We start from the raw sequence: 10,945 nt of genomic DNA on the forward strand, positions 1-10,945 counted from the left end.
TTTTCCTTATTTATAACATTTATTTTGTATTAACTTGCTTTTAACGTCAATTTGGTTTACTATGCTCGCCGTGGGCATCTTTTTGGAAATGATTAGCTTTTCTTATCCACCGCATGTTAATGGGAAGTTTACACATAAATACTCATAAAAACTACCAACGTAGTTTCTCTTAATCGGTTTTTGAATACATTTACCTGCTAATAGGAAAAAGCTGTTAGATAGATTTATAGATGCCGTTTGAGTTTTAATTTTATATTGAATTTATGGATTTTTAAATTTGTACTAATGGTGGATAATTAGTAAAAGATAGTAAGGTTTTTTGATTAAAAACTGTTGTTTCTGGTTTTTAATGTAATATCTCTTCAACAAATTTTAAAACTAAAAATATAAATTGTTTATTATGAAAATTCTCCCTTTCTATTACTCACCAAATCCGTATCAATAGCGTTCACCAAAAACCAGAATTACTCACAAGTCGTCTCAGTTATATAGATACAGATTTCGGCTTGATCTGCGGATTAAGTCAAATGGCCGTTTGGTTTTTTGTTTATTGTTCAGAGAGAGTTTACACGCATATTATTTTGTTTGTTGTAGTATACAATAGACACTTAACGATTTCCATGCAATGTAGTCATTTAGTTAAATGTTATGTAGCAGTTTTTTAGGTGTCCTCTTGAGTTGCGATTGCATCATTATTACATAACTTGAATTTTTTTTGGCGCGCTAAACGTAAGCTTAAAATTTAATCATATTTGTTGATTGTTTGCGTAAACAATGAACCTTAAATGAAATACTTAATAAAAGATCGCATGAAACAATGTGTGTGTTTTCTTTTGTTTGTGTGGGTGTGTGCTTGTGTGTGTGAGAGCGTTGGTCGAAATTGGCAGCTTGATGGGATCAGGATCGGAATCAGGACCTCCTTCTTCTCCAGCTGCTTGTGACGATGCCAACTCCAGCTCAACGGCAGCCAAATTAGGAAACGATAAACAAACTGCAACAAAACAAAACAGGAGATTAGTTTGAGTATTATAGTATTGTATACAATTATCCTGCGCAAAAATGTATTTACTTAATTTAATTTAAATCTTAATAAGCATATCTAGGCGAGTTGGTATCGCGATGTCCTTCTGTCCGAAATTGTGTTTCGAACCTATCCCTTGAGTTTTGATCGCATTCGGCTGACTATATCCTAAAGCTACCATATATTCGTCACACGGACCATACGGATATATCCCGATTATTCACGCAGTGTTCAAATCGTAGTTTTTTATGTGTTCGCTGATCATGTTATAAAATGTTTTCGATCGGACGACTATAAAATTTATCAATATCAATTTGGTTTGTTTTTAAAAAAATATGCGTTTATCTTGTTTTATTTTATTCCTAAAATTGTTTTATATCATTTCTGTAACGACCTTTCAACTTAGCTAACGTTCTCGTTTATTTAAACCAAAAATCCTAAAATCAAGGCTTTTGGAAACCATTAATTAAAAAATTATGATTAAAAAAAGAGAGTTAAGTAAATAATGTAATGTAATGTAAATAAATAAATAATCTCGTCCAAGTAATAATACCGTTTTGAAGGGTAGAAAATCGTGTGAGTCACAAAAACCACAAATGGTTTACAAAAAGTCTTATGACGAATAAAACGTTATCACATGCTTAAGAGATTAATTTGTTGGGACCACAACTCGGTCTTCCGTTTTCTGTTTCGGGTATCTCAATGAAATTCAAATTTTATATTTGATTCAAACTTTAAACTACTACTAGAAATACGAACTTAAGCTGTATTTAACTTACATCTCTTAATAAGACGAAGAATGATAAAGACAAACATTTTAAAAAATTGTTTTGAGAAGCAAAACTAAGCAATATTTGTTGTATAAATATTCTGTCAATCCATTAAATTCCTACTTACTTTATTCTCGACTCATCGAACGCAATTTGGGCCCGCCTGCGGATCGGTTCCCCTGGCGTCCAGCGTCCTTCCCGGACCCACCTACTTGTTGTTAATGGACAATCGCTCGACGCTGGCGAGCAGCTCATCGGCGGTCTGGGATACAACCTGTTCCTGGTCGTCGCTGGTGCTCAGGTTCTGCAGGCGCTTCTCCAGCGCCGAGAGGTCCTCCAGCTCGCGCTGCTGCTTCACCATATAGCGCAAAATCAGCGTTGTCAGCATGCACATGTCCTCGAGGATCTTGGCCGTCTCCGGCGTGGGATGATCGTAGCGATTGCGCAGCAATCTTAACTTGGCCTCGGCCAGCTCAAGCGGTGATTTGTTGCTGCGGTCGTACATGTGGACACTGGCGCCGCCCTGCAGCAGAACGCCCACCACAATGTTGAAGTTATTGGAGCTGGCCGAGATCACAGCCAGATGAAGTGGCGTATTCCCCAGCGAGTCGACCACGTTCGGATTGGCTCCGTACTTCAGTAGCTGCTGGACAATGGGTATGTAGCCGCGGCAGGCGGCCAGATGCAGGGGACTGCGATTGTACTCGTCGGCGGCATTCGGATTGGCACCGCTCTCCAGGATGCGGTTGAGCAGCTCGATGTTGCAGGTGGAGGCGGCGGTGCGCAGTTTGCGGCCATTGGACTGGACGAGTATGTTGCTGTAGCTGTAGGAATGCTTCAGCCTCTGCATCCGCGGACGCATCTTGAAGCTCTTGCTGCCCGAGGGCAAAGTGCTCGGATGGATCAGGCTGGGCAGATACTCGGCATTGGGGGCATTGGGATTCAGCGGCAGGGGAGGCAGGTGCGGCAGGGCGAAGTGCTCGCCCCGATCTCTGCTCAGCTGGAATGATGCATTCGTGCTGGGATTCGAACTCATGTTCAGGTTAAGGTTCAGGTTGAGGTTGATGTTCATGTGCGGCCACTCGCCGTGCGTGTTGGGCGACGAGGTGGGCGTGGGCGGCATCGCCGGCGGCGGCGGCGTTATCATGATTCCCTTGGAGGCGCTGGTGGGCATAGGCATCGGCGTGGACCTGGCCAGGACCATGGCCATCGACATGGGCGACGGCGGCATCGACATCTCCACCTCCTCCTTGGCCGCCTCCACGCCGGAGGTGGAGGAATCGTTGTTGGTGGCCGCGGCCATCTATCGGTCTTGCTTGGCTTGCGTCCTCCGCTCTTTGCGATGCAGTGCGTCTGTGCTCCCGGTTCCAGTGTTCGGTCCTGCGACGAAAAATCTCTTCCCAGGCACGCGCTGCTTATTTTCCTGTCTGTATTGTTTGTTTATTTTTGCTTATTTTCCTGCCTACTTTGGTCACTCTGACCACCAGTTATTGGTGTGACCCTGCCGCCTCCAAGTCTATTTATCTTTATCTGGAAATGTTATATTACATGCAATTGTTGAATAGTTCATAATTTTAATAGTTTTTGGCTCACCTGAATCTGGAACCTGGTAAGTGGGGTCAGGAGGAATAATATTTTCGCACCCAGTCTGTATTGTTTGTATTTGTTTTGGCCCTATCGATATGACTAATGTGCTAGCTATCGATTGGTCTCTTCGATAGATTGAGTGCGACCTATCGATTTTTCCCAGGGCTACCTAATATTTAAAATAAAAATTAAGTAATAGATTCATTTAAAAATTACGTATATTTTAAGCTTATTCTAAAGAGATCGATTTTTCGTAATTTTATAGGTTTTTCAATATAAAATTAAAATACAAACAAGCATCATTTTACAATTGTTTTGTTTTTGAACTTGTTTGGAATATGAACATTTTTGGTAAAACAGTTATTTTAAGCCATGTCCGTTATTTTCTACCTCGTTGGCAAGCTCAGTTTAAAAGTAATAAATCTGAAACGTTTGCAACCGTACTTGTTTTGTGTACGATTGGTTTAGTTTCTAAACTTGAAAATATCATCATCATCAATACGATCGAGAAAAGCACACTGATCGTGATCGTAATTATTTCAGTTTTTTTTTAAAAAGAACTCAGTTAAATAATGGTCCAAAGTCGTTACGTTTTACTTTTGTCATAAAATTTTCTATCGATTGGCATTCACAGCTACTATAAAATATAAGTCATCACCATTTTGAACTAAAATTGGTTAAAACATCTAAAAATTTTATTCATAATTCGTGCTTGATTACATATATTCATTTTCTAACAAAGCGGCACGGAATGTCGTTTTCCAGTAAACAATTCGACTTGAAATTCAATTGGAGGGTTACACACAATACATGGGCGTTAATAATACAAATTTCGAAATTAATGTGAGCGACAAAGTTCTTTCTTAAATCCAATAACACAACATACAAAGCGTAATTCGTTTGGTAATCCAGGAGATAAAGCCTCGGGAGTGGGAAAATCAAAGACTACAGGGGAAAACACAGATTCATTTTTCAGGTTTGGTGGTGGGAGTGTTCGGTGTTATTGGGGGAAGTCCCAGCGAGTGGGCTGATTTAGACCGCAGAAAAGGTGCTCAAAGAAAACGAAAAGGAGTGAAACGAATATAAAGTACACAGACGATAGTCGAAAGGATCCCTCTGAGAAGAAATCTCTACAGCAAATGTGGTCTAAATCCTTCTTGCATGCTATTTCAGGAAGTTGATCGTCTCAATGATCTTGTTGCGATTTGCGTGCATGTATGCCTTGGTGTGCCACAGCATATTAATAAGTTTCTGATCATCCTTTTCATCCATCGCAATGTCCTCGCTCAGCTGAGGATTGAACCTGAAGTAGGGTATTCCGATGGTGCTGCACCAGGCGCGAGCTCTGTCGACCACTCTTCCATCGGAGCAGGTGGCCTGGTCCACCAGCAGGTTGCCTAGGAATGGTACAATCTTGTATTATCAAAACTATTTCATAAAAAATCCATTGTTTAATCTTACCAATGGTGGAGATGCCGTAGGCCAGTTTGGCTGTATCCCAGATGCTTTCCGGTCGGAAGACATCAATGTCCTTCAGCTCAGTCACCGGGATGTGACCCGTTCCCAGCGACATTACCACAGAAACAGGTATGGCCTCTGCTTCGCGTCCAGCACTGCGAAGAGCCATATTATACTCGTGAATCTCGGTCATGGCGTCCAGCGTTGGGTTGTTGGCTATCAAGCCTCCGTCGAGGAAGCGACCGAAAGCGCGGAAATATGAAGGAGCCGCTCCGGTGGCGCGGGCAGCACGCCACACCAACTGCTCCTGCGGTAGTGGCGGCGGAATTCTGCGGTTGTCTGTAAACCGAAGAAAATTTAAAGACTCTCTCGAAATTTATGCTTTTCCCACTCACTTATGGAAGTCACAATGCCCAGAATGTCACTGGCACTCGTATAGTTGCGGAATAGATGCAGATCGACGGGCTTGCGGTCAGCCATCACACCGGTGACCATGATCTTTGGGTGCTTGATATCCGTCATCACGTTGAACTCGCCCAGGTTGTCCTTCAAAATGGACTCGAAACACTCACTGTTGTAGGGCCGTGAGCCCACGAAGCACTGCTCCTTCATGCGCAAATAGAGTCCCATGCACTGGCGCATCGTTTTGCCGCAGCCCAAGGCCAATGCCAGGATTCCGCCCGTGCTGGTGCCGGCAATCCAGTCGAACATGTGGACTATTGGTGTGCGCGATAGCTTTTCGATTTCGAGAAGCATTTGTACCAAGACCAGTCCCCGAATGCCGCCACCATCCAGGCAAAGTAGACGCCCTCGGCCGTAGGGCTTGTCGCCAATTTCAGCGCTAAAGGGCGACGTGGGCGAGGGCAACTGCTCCGGACTGGCCGCGGCTGAGGCGGGCGTACCCGAACCGCTGGCCAAGCTGCCGGAAGAATTGTCCTTCTTCATCTCGTCCGCATTTACCTTGGTAGTGAACATGCCCAGCAGGGCATCCATTATGCTCTGGCCTTTCAATTCTTTTTCAGTGTCCACCACAACTGGCTTTCTGGAATAGGAAGTGCAAAGGCCTTTAGTTTCAATGCATTTTGAGTCTTACATATTTACTTACTGCGCTGGTGGTGGCTTCTCCAGAATTCCATTGGCCGCCGCTCCCAGGAAACCGCCCATCACTTGTCGACTTGTGGTGGCCAGCATGTTTTCAATATGCTCTCGCTGTTCCACAGATTCCGGTGCCTCCGGCGGTATGCCATTGTAGTTGCCCTTGGCATTGCAACCCGGCGGACACTTTGACCCAGTCTCCTTGCAGCGTTTTGCTCCTACAGAGTGTAGTATGTAGAGGATTTCGTCTTCTTTGTTGCCACTGGCATCATTGCCCACCATGTGGCGAGGGCTTTTGCCATCCTTGTTTTTCAGGTTGATGTCACAGCCAAAAACTACCAGACACTGGACAATCGGCACCAGCTTCTTTTCGATGGCGATGTGCAGAGCTGCGTTCCCCTCCGTGTCCAGCACATCGATTTCCGCATCGTGGGCCAGCAGTGTGACTACGCACTCAAAGCGATTCCTGGCCACCATCACGTGCAGAGCGGTGCGTCCATCAAAGTTCGTGGAGTTGACATCACAGCCCTCCATGATGAGGGCATGAAGGGTTTCTCGGGAGGAACACCAGTGCAGAGGAGTGCCACCATATTTCATGTCTTGTGTGTAGAGTTTGCTTATGTTCGTGCGCAGAAAAGTGGCCACCGAAGTGGGTGCGGACGTCTTGTACAGCTTGCTGATGTTTTTAGCATTGAGATTGACATCGGCGCCAGCCAGGAGCAGCGCCTTCACGTTCTCCGGCTTGTCGGTGAGGCAGGCAACATGAAGGGGTGTATATCCATCCGAGTTGAGGTGATTCAGGTTCACTGTGCTCTTGTCCGTGATAAGCTAAGCAAACAAAGGTTTCAATTTGTTTACAATCGATATAAACGGACTGCTCACATTGATAATCTCTTTGGTGGTGCTGGCGGCATAGTGAAACACCGAATTGCTGTTGACATCCAAGTGCTCCAGCTTGCTCAAGGGCAGCAAGGCCTTCACCATCTCTATGTGGCCCTGTTTGATGGCCAGCTGGAAGGGCGACATCATGCAGGTGGCATCCGCCTGGTCCACGCACTGCAGCATCTTGGGATTGCTGATATAATCGATCAGGTTGAAGTAGGCAATCAAATGGGACAGCGTCCAGGAGGGATTCTCCGCCAGGGCATCGCAGGCCTTTTGCAGCCCATTAACATTGTAGTACTAAGAGATAAAGGGTTTTAAAAACACAACCAATTTGTTTGAGATCTTCTCAAGCACCTCTTTGACAATGCTGACGAACACGGGCAGCCTTTGCATGAAGGCATTGAAGCGTTCCTCGGCTTCCTGCTGCACTGGGGAGCGGTACAGACTAAAGGACGTGGTATTGGAGTCCGAGGTGGGTCGCTGCAGGATGATCTCGTATACGGCACGCTTATCGTTGCTGTTGTAGGGTGGTGCAAACAGCACCATCGCGTCATCGCGGGCCAAAACCTGAAGCGTTCCCAGTGATTCACTCTTTATCTCCAAGACCTTATTGGCCGGCTGATCGCCTCCCAGCAGGCGCTGAAGAACTGCGGTCGTAAAAATGCACATATTCAATTATATAAGAGTTCACAGAGGGTTTGTGGGGGGACAAACACATTCTCAGCTAGTCTACTAAACACTCAAGACGTCAACACGACAATGAAATGTAACGAATTAGAGGGGTGAATACCAAACCCGGAGGCCAGGGCTCCAAAGGCCATCCACGACATGACTCAAGAGTGCGGAATGGACTGCTGCGGATGCTGCTTGAACTTTGAACGTGGCGTATGAGCTGGCTAATGTGGATGCGGTGAACCTGACAGAGAAATAATGGCCAGTTCGTTAGTTACATGGGTGTGGGTGAGTAAGTGGTTGCTTTGGATGGGCTGCCAAGAAATCAATAGTACACATCTGTGGCCAATCGGGAGCGAACAGATCACCCGATTATGCCCCTTTGTTAGAATCTTCCCTTTTCCGGCTTTCTCACATCTTAACCTAATCAATAAAATGACTGGCAGAAAAAACTGATTGTTCTGTGGGTCAGTTACTAATATTTGGGTTAAAAAATAATGATGCGCAAAATAGCGAAACACTAATGCCAACTCATATTTTTTGTTTATTTAAATGAACATATTTATGAACCAACCATTGAACATTTTCCTGCTCTGTTTCTAAGCGTTCTTATCGTACAATTCCAGTTTAATCACTTTTAAAATCTCGCAACACAAAATAACAAACTGAGCCGTTTTTTTGCAACTTTTTTTTTCTAGCGGTGGCAGCTTTTGTCAGCGATGGCACTTTAGCATACGATTGTTCGTGACTAGTTCGTCTAGCAGAGTTCAAAACCTTAACAGTTATAATAAATACAAAGTATATTTTTTGAAATTACCACAAATACTTATTTTAAGAATGATCAACTATATTTACTTTGCTACAAAAATGTATTTTTTAAATCGGCCAGATCATGGGGCAATTACATACCAAACATATCCGATCCACCAGATACTAATAAATCAAGAAAAAAAAAAAAAAAAAAAACTATCTAGTAATTGGTTCGAGTCTGTGCTGAATTAATATCGAAGATCTTAACCATTTAGGATGTAAATTTGTGCGGTATTTTCATGGTATACCGCCGCGGTCACACTTGCGAATTAGTAGAATTGTTAGAATATTTACCGGATGCCATTTGTTTGCAATAGAATTTAGAAAAGAGTTAAAGAGCAGTGGCTAGTACTCAGCCAACAGTTAAATTCCACGTTACCAAATTCAGGACAACCCCGCCCGGCTGGCGCTTACGATCAGATCGCATTCCTCGCCGAATAATCATCTGGCTACCCAACTTGAAGATTGAGGCGTAAATTGTACTCCACATTGCAATTGCACTAGCAGTTAACAGGCAAATCAAACAAGTAAGTGCAACGGTCATGGAGGTGGAGGCCACCAGACCGGCGGAGGGCCAACTGGGCGTAGTCGGGGGACTGGCGGCCGTGCTGGCTACCACCCCCTGGGTGGCTCGGGCGACCCCCTCAAGGGCACGAGGCAATGGCAACGCAAGTCTCGCCGCGACCTGTGCCATTATAATCTGGCGAACTTCGCGGTTTCAGTGCCTGTTCGGCTACTGCCGCCGTGATTCACGACTGTCCAGCCGCAGTAGCAGCAGTAGCAGCAGCAGCAGCAGCAACAACTGTGACTCGCAACCGCCTGACGTAATTATGCACGTGCCCTGACCACAACTAAATCCAATTCTGGTCTTGCTGTACTCCCACAGGTACAGCAGATCCCGAGGATGCAGAACAATCCCAGTCCACAGCTGCCCTGCAAGGGCATCCTCAAGACCTCGCGCAGTTTCGACAAGTCGGGAGCCAGGTGAGGTCATCTGAGAACGACAGTTAAAAAAAAAACCCTTCTTAACTGCCATCCCCCCCTTCAAAGTTTTCGCAAAAGTGCCAAGTTCGATGAGCTGAACGTGTTGCAGACCTTCCATCCGACCGACAAGGACTACGGACATATGAAAATCGATGAGCCCAAAACGCCGTACAACTATACGGAGACCTACGAGGATAACAGGGACGAATTGGACACGGAGCTGCTGGTGGAGAAGTATGTTTAATAACCATAAGATCGTCTTAAGTTTAGAAAAGGGACTGTCATAAACAGTAGGATTAGGAATACCAATTGCTTTACCAGAAAATGCGTCTTAAATTCTCAGTTAACATACATCTTATTTGCAAACGTAATTGTTTTTTTGTCTTATCATTAAGAGATTATAAGCGTGTAGATAGTGACATCTTTACAAAATCGAGAGTCAATATTTATGCAAGATTGAGTTATTTTCCCACTTATACTTATACCACTTACACTTATTTAAAGTCAAGCGTCAATCTAACTCATATATTTAACCCTACTAACCCCACTATAATTAAAAACTATAAAAATGTTTTATTAGGCAATGTATACATATGTTAAACCGCACAATCCTTGCAGACTCCGCATAGCGGCCAACACACAGCAGTCGACGGAGAGCATCGAGGATGAGGGCTCTTCCGGCGACGACCAGCCACTGAGCGAGGAGGAGCGACGTAAGTGCCAAGAACCACTCAGATTGCAAACGTTTCTCATGTAATTGGGTTGCAGAACGACGGCGGGAATTTGAGCGACGTCGCAAGGCCCACTACCGCGAGTTCGAGGCCGTCAAGCTGGCAAGGAAACTGATCCAGGAGGAGGACGACGACGACGAGGACGATGAGAAGGGCGCGGATAGCCGGCCCTCGGGCTCGGCACAAGGCGCTTCCACTTCCGGCCGCTTTGCGAGCAGTTCTGCGAAAAAGTCGAGCTCGAATGCCGACTCAGCCACATCTCCGTCTACCAGCGCCGGCCACAATATGGACCTGGAGCCATCAAACAACTAGAAGCAATATCAACCCATCAATCAATCACTAATGTTTACCTAGCGGACAATGGACGATTCTGAAGGCAGCTCATCCAAACAATGAACTAACGAGAAGTGGATGCTGATTAGCGATTAGTGGCGAGGGGCACTCGTGATTAATGAAATTTACCCAACTTAACACGAAAAACAAACCGTCGCCAAGGGAATTCGTCATCGAGTAGTGCGCACAGCCGTTAAGCCAAGGCATTACTTGTTGCAAATTGATTTCACAACACACACACTGTGCATCTGGTCGGAGAATCTGATTTTGCGACCCAAAATATAACTATCGTATGCGTCTCAGCCGTAGCGTACTGTTGCAAATGTAGTTAAAAATGTCTTTTAAATTGATATCGCTACGGATACCCGTTGAATTTTAGTCCAAGTCTCCCGTTCGCAGCTCCATTTGCATTTTAATTGATTGGATGCCCAGTGCCACATCGGGTATAACTTGTTGTAACTAGCGTTGAAGTTGATTTGGCCTTACTTTTAGTTATTTATTAATGCGATACTATTATGATTACTATTAAGTTTAAGCCATCGAATGCGAACGTTTCAATAAAGAGAGCCCGAAACCCAGTTGAAAAGTCTGTGGACTAG

General features: G+C 44.8%; 3 protein-coding genes across 5 annotated transcripts; 1 reads left to right on the top strand and 2 right to left on the bottom strand.

Moving 5' to 3' along the window:
• Positions 1 to 534: 534 nt before the first annotated feature.
• Positions 535 to 3,488, bottom strand: LOC128258804 (poly [ADP-ribose] polymerase tankyrase-1). Its single transcript, XM_052990699.1, has 3 exons — positions 3,385 to 3,488; positions 1,919 to 3,321; positions 535 to 991 (listed from the first exon to the last, which is right to left on the bottom strand). Exon 2 carries the CDS (start codon positions 3,092 to 3,094, stop codon positions 2,000 to 2,002), a length of 1,095 nt encoding a protein of 364 aa, XP_052846659.1. The 5' UTR covers positions 3,095 to 3,321; positions 3,385 to 3,488; the 3' UTR covers positions 535 to 991; positions 1,919 to 1,999.
• A 567-nt stretch (positions 3,489 to 4,055) lies between these two features.
• LOC128258795 (85/88 kDa calcium-independent phospholipase A2) lies at positions 4,056 to 8,213 on the bottom strand. Of its 2 annotated transcripts, XM_052990674.1 has the most exons (8): positions 8,063 to 8,205; positions 7,607 to 7,732; positions 7,171 to 7,463; positions 6,814 to 7,113; positions 5,942 to 6,759; positions 5,232 to 5,878; positions 4,840 to 5,175; positions 4,056 to 4,775 (listed from the first exon to the last, which is right to left on the bottom strand). In XM_052990674.1, the coding sequence occupies exons 2-8, from the start codon at positions 7,644 to 7,646 to the stop codon at positions 4,543 to 4,545; spliced, it is 2,667 nt and encodes an 888-aa protein (XP_052846634.1). In that variant the 5' UTR covers positions 7,647 to 7,732; positions 8,063 to 8,205; the 3' UTR covers positions 4,056 to 4,542. The 2 variants fall into 2 exon arrangements, with proteins under 2 accessions (XP_052846634.1, XP_052846635.1); XM_052990675.1 differs by lacking the exon at positions 7,607 to 7,732 and having other exon boundaries at positions 8,063 to 8,213.
• Positions 8,214 to 8,541: 328 nt separating this feature from the next.
• LOC128258805 (protein phosphatase inhibitor 2) lies at positions 8,542 to 10,932 on the top strand. Of its 2 annotated transcripts, none has more exons than XM_052990701.1 (5): positions 8,542 to 8,825; positions 9,185 to 9,282; positions 9,349 to 9,516; positions 9,901 to 9,995; positions 10,051 to 10,932. In XM_052990701.1, exons 2-5 carry the CDS (start codon positions 9,203 to 9,205, stop codon positions 10,323 to 10,325), a joined length of 618 nt encoding a protein of 205 aa, XP_052846661.1. In that variant the 5' UTR covers positions 8,542 to 8,825; positions 9,185 to 9,202; the 3' UTR covers positions 10,326 to 10,932. The 2 variants fall into 2 exon arrangements, with proteins under 2 accessions (XP_052846661.1, XP_052846660.1); XM_052990700.1 differs by lacking the exon at positions 8,542 to 8,825 and adding an exon at positions 8,832 to 9,122.
• Positions 10,933 to 10,945: the final 13 nt, after the last annotated feature.

The sequence above is a fragment of the Drosophila gunungcola genome (assembly GCF_025200985.1).
Source record: "Drosophila gunungcola strain Sukarami chromosome 3L unlocalized genomic scaffold, Dgunungcola_SK_2 000003F, whole genome shotgun sequence".
Classification (NCBI taxonomy): domain Eukaryota; kingdom Metazoa; phylum Arthropoda; class Insecta; order Diptera; family Drosophilidae; genus Drosophila; species Drosophila gunungcola.